General features: G+C 35.9%; 1 protein-coding gene across 1 annotated transcript; it reads right to left on the reverse strand.

Moving 5' to 3' along the window:
* Positions 1–1,240: 1,240 nt before the first annotated feature.
* On the reverse strand, positions 1,241–17,516 carry LOC121371315 (ankyrin repeat and EF-hand domain-containing protein 1-like). The gene is made up of 7 exons (XM_041497117.1): positions 16,936–17,516; positions 13,709–13,908; positions 12,165–12,438; positions 9,800–10,607; positions 7,472–7,698; positions 5,936–6,123; positions 1,241–4,923 (listed from the first exon to the last, which is right to left on the reverse strand). The coding sequence occupies exons 1-7, from the start codon at positions 17,279–17,281 to the stop codon at positions 4,639–4,641; spliced, it is 2,328 nt and encodes a 775-aa protein (XP_041353051.1). The 5' UTR covers positions 17,282–17,516; the 3' UTR covers positions 1,241–4,638.
* Between the last annotated feature and the right edge of the window lie 22 nt (positions 17,517–17,538).

Below are 17,538 nucleotides of genomic sequence, written 5' to 3' on the forward strand. Positions count from 1 at the left end.
AATTACAAGTATAACCAAGGTCTGGTTTAGTAAGTAGAGTACAAAATACATGTATTTATTTCCCTCATTTGCATTCAGTAGTATGTCCCCGTCAGTGGGCCCACTGGACTATTTCTCGCTCCAGCCAGTGCACCATGACTGGTACATCAAACACCATGGTATGTGCTATCCTGTCTATGGGATGGTGCATATAAAAGATCCCTTGCTGCTAATCGAAAAGAGTAGCCCATGAAGTGGCGACAGCGGGTTTCCTCCTTCAATATCTGTGTGGTCCTTAGCCATATGTCCAAAGCATATAACTGTAAATAAAATGTGTTGAGTGCATCATTAAATAAACCATTTCTTTCCTTCCTTCAATAGTATGTCAAACATCATGGTACTCACTACTGGATGGATTACGTTTTGAGTGTGATGGTTCAAATAAAGTTTATTTGTATGCATACAATGGAAAAATTAATCATTTCATCAGTACTTGGTTCTTTCCTCAAGATTCATCCTCTATTTGCAATCTTGATGGCACCAATCTTTACACTTCATTTGCTGTCCAACTTCAAATTCCAGTCCATGTCCCTTACAGTGCTAGAGGTACTGCATGATCCCCTGGTCAGTCATGTTCCCTGTAAGCTTCTACTACAGATTTAAACTGGCCCTCTTACTTTTTCTGGATTGAATGTGCACACAGATGATCCTGGCTATTTGGTTGAAGTACCGGTAGCTTGTGTGGTGCTTTTAGGCTTTTCTCTCTCACATTCTAGATAAGACCTTCCTTGATGGAGAGAGAGAGAGAGAGAGAGAGAGAGAGAGAGAGAGAGAGAGAGAGAGAGAGAGAGAGAGAGAGAGAGAGAGAGAGAACTGAGATGTAGGAAATGTATGGAGGAAGTTGATTTAAGGCACTGCAACATACCAAAATAAGATTTTTTAAATTAATATAATTATACAAAGAATAATGAATGAATGAATGAATGTTTAACGACACCCCAGCACGAAAAATACATCGGCTATTGGGTGTCAAACTATGGTAATGCAAATAAATAAAGTGATGATCAACATCAATATAAAAATTCAAAAACAGTGTAAAGAACTGTGCAAAAACACAAATATCACAGAATTTTACGGATACTAAATATTACTCAAAACTTCAATTTTGTGCTGTATTGGCCATTCTCAAAGAGAATGTTACACCCCTGCACCACGGTGAGGTTACAGCACACGCAGGGGTATACAAAGAATAAAGACCAAGTACTTTGTACATATTTAATAATACTGAAATACTGAATCAGTATGTATACTTCACACAAAGATAACAAATAACATTTTGAATTGATATGATATATACAATATTAATTTCCATGTATCTTAAAAACAGATATTTAATGATTGTTTGGCAAGTTCATAAAGCTATTTCCAATTTTCTTGGAATCTCCTTGAAAACCCAGCAAACCTCAACCCTTTGTGTATCTACCTTGATTAACTGTCCACTCGATTGTTTGGAGAAATGTGATTAGTCTCTCAAACTGACCTACAATAAACAAACCAGTTTTAAGAAGCTCTTTTTCCATATTATTGGTAAATGATTGTAAAGCACATTTCTGACTACTATCTGAACACATCTTCACTTCATTTCATTTAAACTTGGTTTTTGCTTACAACCAATAAAAACAGAGGCATGCTGTTCTGACCACACTTCAGCTGTCTTGGCTCTATCCACAAACGAAAGAACTGTTTTATTCAATGACACACTCAAGACATTTTTATATATAGTTATATAGCATTGACATATGCTTAATAATCACATAGATGATGAGAGAGAAACCGGCTGTTGCCACTCCATGGGTTACGTTTTGATTAGCAGCAAAGGATCTTTTGTATCCAACATCCAACAGACAGGATGGTACATACCACAACCTTTGTTATACCAGTTGTGGAGCACTGACTGGAAGAAGAAATAGCTCAATTCATCCAATGATGGGGATACATCCAGGGGAGGTAAGTGAGAGTAAAGTTGGTGTAGCAGTATTATACCTCCCAACAGAGCCATTAAAACTCACTTTAGGTGGGAACCAATACTAGGCTGTGAAACCAACAATGTTTTACAACTGGTTTTATTTACACACACGGCCAATTTTTGTTGGTTGTATGCATGGGCGTATGGGGGCTCTTTTGATTTACCTGATAAAAACTGCCCGAATTTGGGTGGGGCAAATTCCCCCCCCCTGCCCCCCCGGGTCGTACGCCCATGGTTGTATGCAGGGAAATAAAAACAATGTTTGAAAACTATAATGCCGACACCACGTGATGCATTAAAGCACAGAGGTGCAGTGTTCATGACCCATCAGTGTATAAACATGCTCGGACACTCACAGATAGTACACATAACACCAAAAAAACAATGGTGACCATTAACTTGTGGACAGGTGTGAGTTTTAGCAAAAACTAAGGAAGAAAACAGCAGAAAAGTCCAGGAAGATGGATATAATCTAGTTTAAAGGAAAATCCAATCTAAAACCTCCACAGCCCCATGGAACACTTTTTGACTTAACTGTAAAGTCATGTCATGTAGTGCGTATTGAAAAACCAGTTGCCTGCAACCGACGTTTAGTCGACCCAACGGCATTTGACACGACCAAACATGTTCGGGCGCATATGAAGGCTGTCGTATGTGAATGGGTTGTGGCTCATGATGTGACACTCCAGTCACGCTGTCTAATGTGATCTAGGCCTAAGTTTCAAGTAGCATTAAGAAAATTAACACAGAAGATAACAATGTTCAGCCCATCCCAGGGCTTCTAGAATTTTTATAAAATCCACTAGCCATGGGATCAGTGATTAAAATAATTTACTAGCCAAGATTAAAAATTGACTTTAAGTTAATACAATTTTACTAAATAATAGTAATAATCAGATATGTTATCTAAAGAGGAAGATAGAGCTAAAAATAACCCACTAACATTGGGGGATTGGTGTGGGGGCAGGATATTCATATTTACAAAATAAGACTTAACTGCAATATTTGACCCATTGGGAATAGCAATAGTAGTTATTTACTAGCCCACCATTGAATATCACTAGCCATGGGAGTGGAGCTACAATAATCTAGAAACCCTGCCATCCCCATTTTAATGAATACATACAAATATACTGAGTAAAATACAACACTACAGAATAAAGCTTGAAAGGTTTGACAAGTTTTGTTATCATAGAACATGAAATAGCAAAACTGCAGGCACTTGAATAATTAGTATCAAGTCGTCCTGTGAGTGCACAACCATAATACCTAGTGCAAACAAGAATTCTGTGGAATTAAATATCTCGCCTACCATAAACAATTACGGTACACTATGATGAACATCCATAGCTGCAACTATAAATCAAGTTTCACTGACCTGGGATCTAAACAACATTCTAATACAACTGTCATATAAGCCTTTTAGCCATTGGTTAATTTTCGTGATAACTCGGACAATAGATGTACGCTATCACGATGACAAAATTCCAAACACTCGTCCAATATGCGGTCACTTGGCCTTATGTGTGGTGTTTTCATTAGTATATTAATTGTGCGCCTTCCATTATATTTAAATGTTATTATAAATAATTTTCAAAAATATTACTAACTTCAGATCAAAATGATGTTATTGTTCTTATTTTATTATTATTTCATGTCATTGTAACACTTCGTTAGCAGCAATGAACACCCACCCTCCCTAAGTAAGGTCTGGTCCCTGATTGATCGCAGAATTTAATATCTTCCTATTGTGTAAATTTGTTGTTCATTTAAAACATTTATTTAGCGAAATAAAGAGTAAGTAAAAGTGAAGTTGGCTTTGCATGGCTTTTCAACATGACGCAATGTCCAGCTAAATGTTGCCGTGTTGAACTATCACTTGATGATAAACTTAAAATAATTAAAAGTTTTGAAAATGGAAAACAAAAGGTAGTTACATAAATTCAGACCCCTGAAAACTGGACACCTCTGAAACCGGACATCCATGGGACCAATTAAAATGTCCGGTTTAGAAGGGATTCACTGTATATTAATAAGTATATCACCTTACATTCACAATCCCAATGCCTTAAGGAACCTGAAGGTTGGAAACAAACTTATAGCTCCTATTCTTCCACAAGACTTAATATACATGTATGTGATAAAATATTTTAAAACATGATCTAAGAAGTAGTAGTATGTGATCATAAAAGATCAAACTACTGGTTAAATTTTTAAATCTTATATGTCAACATGTATTTATGTATAAAAATAATTTGAAATTACAAACAATGTAAAACTTGTAAGAGATGGTTGTCTTTAATATTAAAATATACATGTATTAACATATTTCAAAATAACATATAAAGGATATAAATATTACAAATGTATAGCAAAACAAAAACATCAAAGAAATAAGTAATGATAAACATGATGACAAAATTCAGCATATCAAAAATTATTAAACATAGAAAAAACATGAAAAAAACCCCATGAAGTTAAAACAAAAATTAACAATCGCTATACCAGAAATATATTTATTTATATATATATATTCATCAAAATATATTCATCAGTAAGCAACCTTCATTAATTAACATGGTTAGTATTCATAATATTTTTTACACAACAGAACTGTTATCGTAACACTACCATTATTCTTCTTCTAAAGCATTAAACATTTCCAGTTTTTTGGTAACATTCTTTTTAAACGGCATTTCGAAATCGTCAAAGTCCACCTCCCAGCCAAAGCGTTCCCGCTTGACTTGTCTCTCTTGGATCAACTCATCGGTGGTCGGTTGTTTTGTCCACGCCTTCAGCGGGGTGTAAGTGATATCCTCCTTCTCGTCTATACCTCCAGCCAGAGCCGACGCCGCTCGAAGGATGGAACCCTTCCGCTGGTGTATCGTGTCCTCTAGTGGTCTTAAGAAAGCCTGATGCTGCAAATGATCAGTTAGGATTATAGTGAACTCTGCTCTAAGGGCTTGTTGTATACAGGCCTATAGTAACAATATCTGGAGTAAAGGCGGGGGAGCACAATCTCTAATGGACGGGGCAGTCTCTTGTCGGGGAAGGGCAAAAGCCACATTTTTATCTTTATTTATATAGAGTAGGACCAAAAAATATGACATTTTAGTCCTCAAGTCTTATAGACCTGGTATATCAAACACATATAATGGGTATAGACATATTCCTTCCATATACAACTGCATGCATTTTAATTCTATATATGTCAAGAGTATAGACCTATTGAGTCTTTATGGAAATATTATATGGTCTGCAGCATGTCATATCCAAGGATATAAAATACTGCAAAAATATTTATTCTATGTCTAAACCTAACCATAACTCTGATTTTCAGACTGAACAAATAATCCGTTCCCAGTATTTAGGCTGCAATGTACAGAATGATTTACTGTAATATTTAAAAGTAAGTACACTATCGTCAGGGTCATCGCTCAGCACAGTCATATAGGGTCTTCTCCAACTAAACAAACAGGGCACATCTAAACCAATTCAGCTCTTTTTCTTATTTTTCTGGGGTACAACTATCTCCTGCCACTCTAGTTAATATTATCACCCCGATGTCACAGTGATGTCATGCATGCATGATTGAATGAATATTTAACAACACTTCAGCATGAAATATATAAATTTCTTCCAGATGACATGCATTACAATATATCAGTGTTCGAAATAAGCACTTGTCCGTTTGTCCTGACAAGTGAAAATGTGCTTGGATAAACATATTTTACCGCCTATGGATAAGTAAAAATTTTCAATGCAGTTTCAATTTGAGCAGTGAAAAACATTGTTCTTGCACTTTGAAAATATTGGCGGATAAGTAGATTTCTAGATGTACTTGTCCGGTGGACTAGTGAACAGTTTTGCTTATTTCTATCACTGTATATCTGACACAGACATGGAGGTTTTCAGATAGGCTTCACCCACCTGGGCAGCAGCTATATCAGTGACCCCTGGGGCTGATACGGGTCTTGATGACTTCTTCCTTGCACTTTTCTTTCCTCCTTTCTTTCCCTTCTTGTCACCGGGAGGAGGCAGGGTGTCCCACTTCTTCTGCACGACTTCCATGCACCGGGGGTCAGCCCAAGCTTGTGCGAGGTCCATAGGATTTTGTCCTGACAAATAAGAATGGATAACATTTGAAAACTACATTTCTCAATGGACTTATTGCATAGGAACTGGTTTCAAATATTTTACCACACCATCACCTACCTTCTATTATTAGTCTCAGATTTTATATACATTAATATATACATTTACCCGATGACTGATGATGGAAAGGGGGAGGAGTGATCCTTTAGACATTTGTTTTTATAACCAGTGCTCCTTTTAAAACGAAGAACTAAAATATTCCTGGGTATCCAGTATTTTTTCTATGAAAAAAAAGACACATGCTGTGGCTATAGACACAGCCTTTAATACTGTGGAGCAAAAGTTTTAATCAAAAAACCCCAACAAAGAATCTTTCAATATTAATTAACTGATATCTTGAGTAAAAATTATTTCTTCATTGTGTTCCTTATGGATTTCAGGATAACACCAATAATAGGTTAATAATGTAGGTTATCTCTTTTATCCTGTTTAGAAAGATTGGGGAATTCTGCTCAGAGTTTCCGATTCACAGGATAAAGTTGATAATCTCTGTCATTAACTTGTTATTATCTCTATAACATGTCAAAGTGCTTTCAATACAAGTTACAACATGAAACAGGATATTAGCTTTCAACATGAAAAGGTCAACCACAAGGGAACCATACATTCAAATATTAAATTAATAAACCCCAAATGCCTTTATTGTCTTCAACATGAAAAGATGAAATTGAAGATAATGTGGGAAAATACATTCAAATATTACAATTGTAGAAAACCAATGGCATATCCCCCATTTAAGTAGACTGGTGTGAACATCCCAACAGCCAGTGAAATGACTAAAATCTTCCAATGAGTCACCCTCTTCCTGTTCAGGACTCTGTTCCACGATGCAATCATAGCACTACCATCACCTTAAGTCAGGGGTGCAGAAAGTACCCTCCCGCTCGCCAAAATTTAATGCGAGTCAAAATTCTGATGGACAAGTTTAAAAATGCAAGTACCAGTCCGACGGGCGATCTGACTTTTTCATTTTGTTTGTCACATGATATTGATCACTTGCCAGGTGTTCTTAATAATGTTTTGTCAGTATATTCATATATATCATTTAAAGTGAAGACACTGTATATTATAATATTGTTAATAATATATTGTTCTAAAGACTGGCAGACTAGTAGAAATTATTGCAGGCTAGTAAATTTTAGTTAGTTCTGGTCCAGCGGGCTAGTGAAATATGTTCCATTTCTGTACCCCTGTTAAGTGCATAATTACCGTATGCACTTAAGATTATCATAGCACTAAGATTGCTTCATGGAACAGGGTCCATGTTAAGATGAAAAAAAAACCCCCCAAAACCCCAAACAAATTAAGTACCTTTCTTGTTTTCAGTTTGTAGTCTTGCTCCCCTGTTAATGAGGTACTGTACGACAGACTCGCGTGAACTCTCAATGGCTCGGTTCAGAGGGGTTCCACCTCCCAGTGCCGAGGAATCAATCTCGGCACCAAAGTTGAGAAGCATTTCCACAATATCAAGCATTCCTGCATGACAGGCATGGTGCAGAGGTGTCCACTTGAAGTTGTCTCGTGCATTTATCTGAGCTCTGCAAAACAAGAAATTAAAATACTATGAGGCTATTACTTGTGATGTGACCTAAGCCTGACTCGACTGTGTGCTTTGGATTATATATATATATATATATATATATATATATATATATATATATATATATAGAGAGAGAGAGAGAGAGAGAGAGAGAGAGAGAGAGAGAGAGAGAGAGAGAGAGAGAGAGAGGGGATTCGTCACAAATGTTTTTTAACATGGAAAATATCACCTGAGTCTATGTTAATCAGTATTTATCGAGGCTCTACTCTAACTAGACGAGGTTGATATTTTACATACATTATTAACTGAGTTAATAATGGTAAATATCAAATGAGTTTATGACATAGATATTATGGGTAAGTTGTAGGATAAATATATATATATGTGTGTGTGTGTGTGTGTGTGCGTGCGCGCGCACACACACACACACACACACACACACACACACACACACATATACAGTGGACTCTGCCTAAACCGTCATTCTGTATAAACCGGCACAGTTTTAAAGTCCCGTCCAGAATAAACTCTGTCTACACTGGATGCTGTCTATTCTGGACTTCGGATGCAAATTCAAGAACAAAACGAACGGTTTATGTAGTAATTAGCTTGATTTATTTCTTAAAAACGCAAGTATCTTTCAGGTTTATACCAATCACTAAAACAAGCACTACTTAGCTTTGCTTTTACACATAGTCCAAACATTTGGTTAATATGACGTTTTATTTACATTGGTATTTTTCTTATCAATATATCACAAGAACTGTAACTCTGGACGAACTCTGTCTAAACTGGCATATTTCATCGGTTCCAAGTGAATCCGGTTCAGAGAGAGTCCACTGTGTGTATGTATGTATGTACACTTACAACGAACATGCTTACAAAGAACTATTGCATAGAACGAACTGATCGTAAAGTCATGTTGTATCTCCCTATACATTAATAACTAACATATGTAAATGTGTACAACAAACTACTGACATAACAAACTAATTATCATGGTCCCTTCCGGTTCCTTATAAGAGTACTTTACTGTATATATATATATATACATACATACAGTGAAACCCTTAAAACTGGAACCTCTGTTGACTGGAATTACCTCAAAACTGAATGTTTTCAAGGATCCATTTTAAAATATCAGTAGAGAACATGACCTCTCTAAACTGGATACCCCGTAACACCAGACGTTTTACTTGATTTAATGGGTATCTGGTTTGTATGTGTATAGTAGTTCGCTTCAGCTAAAAGATACTATCTCGGCAATTAAAAAAAGCCTACATCTACATACAATAATAATATTTGTTTTGCAATGCTTTTTATTTATGTTACTGCGCTGTGATAATCTGCTATTGTAGATAATTTGAACATATCATAGGTTTTTGGTTGAAACTTTCACCAAGTTGCGTTAGCAGAAAAAATTTAATACTGGCCCATACGGTTTGTATATTGTCATGTATATTGTTGGTCAACTAAGCATTCTTTTTAAGAATGTTTTGGTGACCAAATGGTTGTTGTAGTGGTGTGGGAACTGTGGGCCAATTGGTGCCATAGGTTCGAGTCCCAGCAATGGCATGAGACACAATTTATGAAGCCAAAAAGGATTTTTATCCCCTGTGTCGGTGCATTATTATTTGCATGTCCTACTACTAGACAAATCTGACATACCGTACATACAATATAGACATATTCATACACACACATTTTAGATATGAGTATTATATCAGTTAAACAAAGAAGCTGAGGACACAAGTTGAGCTAGCACAATGGTGGCTAATTTCTCACGTATTAGCTGTTAGCGGCAAGAAACTTCAAAGTCTGATAAGTAGACCATAATACTCCACCCCATCAACAAATGTAAACACATCCTGTGAGAAGAATATTCCAAATCCCATTTTTGGTAAATAATTGTTATTTTTTTGGATTTCGCATACAAATAATTTATATGTAATTATATGATAAAATTTGTACTGTTTTAAGGCTAAATGGTTCTATGCAGCAATATAATATGCAAATAACTGATTTATTCTAATATCAATATGCAATTAAGTGGAATCCACTGTATAGTATGAAAAAACAAGAAGTTTTGCAAAACTAACCCATTATCTACCAGGAATTTTGCCATGTTGATATGCCCAGTAGCACAGGCCACCATCAGTGGAGTTTTGTAGAACTTATCTCGCGTGTCCACACACACACCTTTAGAAAATGCGCTCTTCAGGGAGTCGAAATCTCCCATCTTAGCCGCCTCGTTGATGTTCACATACGTCTTGTCTGGCTGCTGTAAATACCAGGCTGAGTCGTCCTGGAGAGGATGTTTCGGCGGAGCGTCTCGGTCAAACCGCCGCGTGTCTGTGAAGTGGATATTCTGAGGAATGTACATGGCAGGAGGACCACCTCCATAGGTCCGAGGACCTTCGTCTTGTATACATATCGGCATCACCAGCTTGAACTTGCCCTTCTTTTTGCCCTTTTTGCCACCTTTCTTCTTCTTCTTTTTCCCTTCAAATGCACTTAAAAGAAAATTTTTGTTCACATATTTCTTTCCATTGAAATAGTCATTGTAATCTATCTTGCCTTCTTTGTTTTTGTCGTAGAGAACGATGACTTTGGCCAGATCTCCCTGGTCTGCAGGAGCCTTCATGTCCATCATGGTTTCCAGGAAGTCATCCTTGGGAATAGTTCCAGTTTCATCAGGGTCATATTTCTTAAACAATTCCAGTAATTTGTTCTTGCGTGCCCATGACCAGTCATACAGGTGTATGACCCAAGGTTCACCGTTTTTTAAAACTTTAGCAAATGATTTCTCAGCTTTTCTACACTCTTTAGCAGCTTCTTTGTTGCCAGCATCTTTTGCTATATTTTTGGCTGGATTTCCGTCATTATTCTTAGGTTTTGGATTGCAACCTACAAAATGACAAAATAGACATTATATTATACATTTGTACTTAGCATATTGTTTAATGAGAGAGTGAGACTTCAAAAAGACAAGACAACATAGTCTAGAAATACCAGTTTTAACTGGAAATAACCCAATGGATTCTTCATCAGGTCAGTGCTCTAACTCAACAAAGTCAACCTTTCAGCCATGCTTTTCTTTCTTGTGGGTCCATTAGGCTATTTTTCATTCCAGCCAGTGCATCACAACTGGTACATCAAAGGCCATCGCATGTGCTATCCTGTCTGTGGGATGGTGTATATAAAAGATCCCTCGTGGAAAAATGCAGCATGTTTCCTCTCTAAGACTATATGTCAAAATTAACAAAAGTTTGACATCCAATAGCTGATGATTAACAAATCAATGTGTTTTAGAGGAGTGGATAAACAAAACAAAACTTCTTTTTTGGTAACTTTTTAAAAATTCTTTTTAATATCATAATAAGAAATAAAACAATTTTTAAAAGTTTTTACTGCCAAGATGACAGCTTATTCTGAGTGTTCTAATAATCAAAAGCAAATTAAAAAAGGAAATTTGTTTTACTAGTTTGAATCATACAGGCCAATGAGAAAGATATTTTAAATTTTGAGGAAGACTAATATTTTAAAAATAGACAATCCCCAGTAACTTGTCCAAGAACATCAACTCTGTGAAATCTAAATTTAAAACTGTAGATGTCTATGTTTTGAATATTTAAAAAAGTGATCCACTGCAATGGCGTAGGAAGGTGCCAAAAAAGGGGGGGGGGGGGGGGGTCGGGGGTCACACTTTTATATTTACACACTTTTACACTATTATATAGCAAATATAAAGCAAAATATCTAAAAAGTGGGGGGCCCCCTTGCCCCCACCCCCTCCACTTCCTATGCCAGTGCACTGTATCCTAGTACATTCTCTTACCATACAATATTCAGTGAAACAACATAACAAAGTATCATATACATGTATATATGGAGTGTTTGTCACAAGTGTTTTTAAAATATTATGAAAAATATCAACCAAGTCTCTGTTAATCAGTATTTGTTGAAGATATTGCAAGACAAATACTGATTATCTAGACGAGTTTGATATTTTACTTTAAAAAATGTGAGTAGTGAATTCTATTGATCTATAACACTTCTACAATAACATTTTAATTAAATATTTAGTTAATCAAAGTTCTAAAGTCGCCTCTGTTGGTAATATGTCATCATGATTGGTACAAATGTGGTTGAAATTACATACTTTAACCAAATCTTATCAAAGGTGTACAGGTCTTGTTGGCTTGTAAACAAATGACCCATTGACAGCAAAATATTATGTTAACCTGGGCCCAGGTATCTTAGTGCTACAAAATTGTAAAATCATCATAAGCTATGACATCACTGTGGCATGTGCTGTAGTGATGCCATAGTCTACAATGGTTTTACGATTTCATAGCGCTAAAATAGCTTGGAAAATATAGATGCAGGTTAATATCAATCAAAATATCAAGTAGGAACTATGACATCAATATTATGGGTAGGTTATGGGATAATTAAACATACCTCTTTGTGAAAGATATTTGCAGCAAGGTCCACTTCCATTCATGGCTGCCAAATGAATGGGGGTGTTTCCCTCTGCGTTGGTCTGGTTAAAGTCTGCTCCATATCCTGCCATCATGACAAGTACCTCAAAGTGACCTCCCTTTGCTGCATAGTGTGCTGCATGGTTTTTCCGTGAATCCAGAGCATTGACGTTAGCCCCAGCCTCAAGGATCGCCTTGGCAACATCCACACCACCACTCTCAGCAGCAGCCATTAAAGAAGTACGTGATGTTTTCTAAATACAGCAAAACAAAATTTAAACCAGAAATAATGCAAGTCTCACTGATATCAAAAATTAAACCTGTGACATATATAGAGGATTTGTCACGAGTATTTTTTAATATGGAAAATATCAACTGAGTCTATGTTAATCGGTATTTGTCGAGGCTCTGCCTCGACAAATACCGATTAACTTGACGAGGTTGATATTTCACTGATCCAGTAAACTGTTTTATTAACATGTTCACTGCCTTTTACAAAATGTAATTAATAAAATTAAGAGCAATTGTCACTGGTAAAAGGTGACTATATTATTTTTATACTAATCTCAAGAAGTGAAAGAAAAATGTTGGTACAAATAAATTTTAAAATTCAAAATCCAGTTAAGAAATGAATTTTAAAATTGAATTGTTTTCTTAATAATAAAATATACAGGTAGAATTATTTTTCACCTATAGGTCTGTTCAATGCTTTTGGAATATAAATATATTTTTTTATTTTTTTATTATTTTTTTAATACAAATCTGTATTTGTTGCTTATTTCTTTTATTTCTTTTATTGTTTTTGCCATTCAAGGGAAATAAGTCTGTGGATATGATTCAATAAAACGGAAATTTGGTAAACCGGACACCTTACCGTCCGGATTATCGAGGTCTCACTGTATACTAGTATTTAGAAAAGGGACAACGAAAAGCATACAATTTTGCAGGAATTCTGCTTTACAGAGGGTCTGGTTTTGAGAGGTTTTCGACATGAAGTTATACATGTATACATGTGTGTGCACATATTATTTTCAACAATTGACATTTACATTTCAAACAAAATATAAATACTAGTCAGGTGTGGATCCAGGGGTTTATGAAAGGGGAGGGAGATTGGACATGGCAACAGGTGCTTTGACAAAAAAAAAGGGGATACTCCCCTTGGTGCCTCACCCTGGATTGGCACCTGCTAGTAGAAGAGTTTGTACCAGCCTTGGTGGTGTCATGGTTAAGTCATCACACATAAGGCTGGTAGGTACTGGGTTCTCAACCCAGTACCAGTTTCCAACCAGAGCAAGTTTTAACGACTCAGTGGGTAGGTGTAAGACCACTATACCCTCTTCTCTTTCTTAACCACTAACAATTAAGAACTAACTCTCTGCCTGGACAGACGGCTCAGATAGCTGAGGTGTGTGTCCAGGACAGCATGCTTGAACCATAATTGGATATAACCAGGAAAATAAGTTGAAATAAAATGAAGAGTTTGTATGACGTGCTGATTTCAGCCCTGCAATATGGTCTCACTTCATGTTTTAAATTGGGGTCGGCTCCTTTCTCCAGCAGCAGGAGACACATGCTCTTGTTCTCCACAGCACTTTCACAGGCGATGAGAAACACCGGCCACCCATCTTTGGAGACATTGTTCACTTCCGCTCCATTGTTCACTGCCATCTCCAGACACCTGGCATGGCGCTGGGTGGGTGTTATACAGTAGAAGATTATACCTGCAAAATTAAATACCTTTTTGCTAAACTGGTTAATGGATGTGAAAAATCAACTATTGTAGGTTACTCTTGACGAGCCATTCAACAGTTATGTAACACAAAATTTTGCAGTTTGTATAACCCCTCTTCCCTGTGACATTTTGTTACTCTAAGACCATTCCCTCTCTAAAATTATGTATGTTTGAAAACACACACCTCCCACACTTTACTCTGTCATAATATTTTCTGTTTCTATTTCTGTTTGTTTGCCATGGCAATAAAGTTTGTTTGAAATTTGTTTTGTTTAACAACACCAGTAGAGCACATTGATTAATTGATTATCGGCTATTACATTTGGTAATTCTGACTCATAGTCATCAGAGGAAAACAGCTACATTTTTCCATTAGCAGTAAGGGATGTTTTATATGCACTTTCCCACAAACAGAAAAGCAAATACTATGGCCTTTGACCAGTTGTGGTGCAATGGATGGAACAAGAAAAAACACAATCAGTTGAATGAATCCACTGAGCTGATCAATTCGATCCTGCGATGCAAGCACCTCAGGCACACATTCAACCGACTGAGCTAAATCCTGCCCATGGCTTGACAATAGATACAAGTTTAAAACAATTACCTGTTAATGAAATAAAATAGCAATAACTGGCTGAATTTTACTTTGTAGATACAAATGAGACAACTAATTTGAAAATGTTACAGGGCTAGCTCGGGGTAAGCAAAACAATTTGCTAAATATATTTAAATATGCAAAATCTACTGTTATTTTTCAACAAATATATATATATATATATATATATATATATATATATATATATTATTACACTAAATATTTTCACCAAATCGAAATAAAATTTGCCAATTGTTCCTGAAATTCACATTTGGTGATTTTGGCGAGTGGCCCTGTGTTACGTAACTTTTGATAAACACCTCCTCCCTCCCCTATTACATTTTGTAATAGCCCCTTCTTCTAGAGTATTACAGTATTGATGAATGGCCTCTTAGAAAGGTATTTGATATTCAAAATCAGGACAGTACTTATCGGGTTTTTTTTGTTATTTAACAGCAGTAAAGTGCATTGGTTAGAATGCAATAAAAAAAAAATATATGGGTCAACATATTGGGATTGATCCTAATCCTTTACACCAATATGACTGTTTCAAAACTAATCACAGGGTGGGTGGGGTATCTTTTAAAATATTCATCATCCACAAACTTTTATTAAAAGCAAATATGAGTAGCCAACACCTCACCACTAAATCCTACCAACACACTAGAAATTGCCCTCCCAATCAGTTACATCCCATACCTACTGAGAGGGAAGATTAGTCACTAATAATGAATTACTACATAATCAGTAATGCATTATTTATATATATCACACCGCAGTACATGCACACATTTTGTTTCTTCACACAGTGATCATTAATGAAATGGCTCTCCCAGGAAACATCAGGTGTGTGGAAATCAAAGATGTTGTTGCTTGATGAATAAAACATGAGCTCCCATAAGGACCACACTGATGAGAAATCAATGCCAAAGAATGTCAGGAATCTAAACATCAGCAATTATTGCCACAAAGACTCGGTCAATGGCACCAAGATCAATACAGCCTAAAGCAAGAAATCACATACGTCTTACATTTATTTAGTAACTGAATTAGGATATTTAATTTTTAACATATTTATCAGTACCCTGAGGAGTGATGGGTTATAACACTGATTACCCTCTGTGGACTGTGGTTATTTCCTGCCTGGAGCAGGGGTTAAAATAATTGGTAGCCTGGTCTCCAATGCAACCCTCAAAATTCAAATCATCTTGCTACAGCAATTTCGTACAGATAATAACAACATACATATAAAAACAAATAATGATAAAAATACTCAAATTGGGATTTTAAAAAATGGTGTTTCTGGGAACATGCTGAAGAAAAAGATATATGGTTGGTCAGCTTTTTTTTGGTGCTTTTTTTTCAAATACATATACATTCATATTCTTTTCACCTATATATTAATTTTTACAAAATCAGAAAAAAAGAATTAAAAAAACAGAATTATGGTTGGCTTGTTTTTCTAGGTTAGGTCAGATTCTTGGAAACTGTTTTTTTTTTATGCCTTGGAAGTTTGTGTAACCCATTAATGTGTTATGCAAACTATTTTTCTGTAATACTTTCTTCTGTATAACCCATTTTAAAAATAATATAAAACACTACTTAATATATTAATGTAAAATTTCATATTTTAAAATAAAATTATTATGAATAATAAAAAATAATAATGCATAAAATAATTAATAATTGATTTGTTTTCATACATCTTTTTTTATTACCATGATGAGCAAAATATAATCGTTCTTGCTGTAATCTGTGCAGCCCTGACATACAAATGTATCAAAAATTATAATTTGTAAGAAATATTTTTATTCACATTTTGGTTCGTTTTAAAAGCGTACACTCACATTAAAAACACACATACCTCACCAACATATGATTTGTACACTGATAAAAATGTTGATAATCGTAAACAGCCCTTTTTCTGAGTACTATGCCATTCGAGAGCTGAGACATGTGGATGGTTATAATTGCTCTCTCAGTCAGAGGTAAGTCTATAACGAAAACATGGAATATTTGCATACCACAGAGTAGGTTTGATCAGTAGCCAGTTTTCTGCTCTAAAATAGCAATAATTCTGATGTACAACACTAAATATGATTACATTTATAATAGTCGAGTTCGCCAATAACAAATATTTCACATATTAACCACTAATACACACACTACAGGAAGAAATATGCCGGCATCCCCATTCGACATTTTTTTGGTTAAATACATAGGTGCTGACAGGTTTCTTCCTGTAGTGTGTATATTACTGGAAAATGATGTTGAGGTATTTATCGTCAAACCGGGCATCTCCACCTACCCGGTGGTTGGCCAAAATTCTAAATTTTCATTAGTGTTCTTTGACTGAGAGAGCAATTATAACCGTCCAAATGTCCATCTATCGAATGACTGAGTACTTGGGTTACTCTTTACCTTTGCCTTCCAAGTCAAAAAGCTTCATATTGGCTCCAGCTTTTGTTAATTTTTCTAAACAGTGCACATGACCATATTCCGCGGCCCTCATGGCAGCTGTCCTTCCCTTGAAATCCATCACATCTGGGTGAGCCCCCATGTCGAGAAGAAACTCGATCATTTCGTCGTCGTTGATGCAGGCGGCAACGCTCAGCGCCGTCGTGCCATCGTTCTGGTCGTTGTAGTTGATCAAGTGAGGGATGCCATTAGCGATCATCTTCTGAATCTGTTGTTGGTCCTTCTCTCGGACACATTGCATAAGCTTGCACACTTGCAATATTTCCAATCTGGACTGAGCGACAGGCATTTTTATTTTTTTATTTTTATACCTCTTCTTTTTTCTTCTTCTTCCCCGTCTGTTTTGCTACTCAATGAATTGTGTAGTTTCATTAGCTTTGTCAACAAAACCCGTCATTGACAATCAAGTAATCATTGCACAGAAACTGTAGCAGACTATAAAACTGGTTTATGAATGTAACGTGTATCAACCAATATTATTATTAATAAAAACAAAAGCATCGGTCACTGTTTCTACACTTCCCGTCCCCATTGTTGTTGACAGTT

The sequence above is a fragment of the Gigantopelta aegis genome, chromosome 4 (assembly GCF_016097555.1).
Source record: "Gigantopelta aegis isolate Gae_Host chromosome 4, Gae_host_genome, whole genome shotgun sequence".
Taxonomy (NCBI): Eukaryota; Metazoa; Mollusca; class Gastropoda; order Neomphalida; family Peltospiridae; genus Gigantopelta; species Gigantopelta aegis.

Excerpts from the sequence above, each read along its gene's own strand:
- LOC121371315 (XM_041497117.1), bottom strand. The coding sequence starts at position 17,281 with ATGCCTGTCGCTCAGTCCAGATTGGAAATATTGCAAGTGTGCAAGCTT. Across the intron at positions 13,909-16,935 it reads TTTTGACTTGGAAGGCAAAG|GTATAATCTTCTACTGTATA; the intron begins GTAAAGAGTAAC and ends TTAATTTTGCAG. Across the intron at positions 4,924-5,935 it reads CTGATATAGCTGCTGCCCAG|CATCAGGCTTTCTTAAGACC; the intron begins GTGGGTGAAGCC and ends GATCATTTGCAG.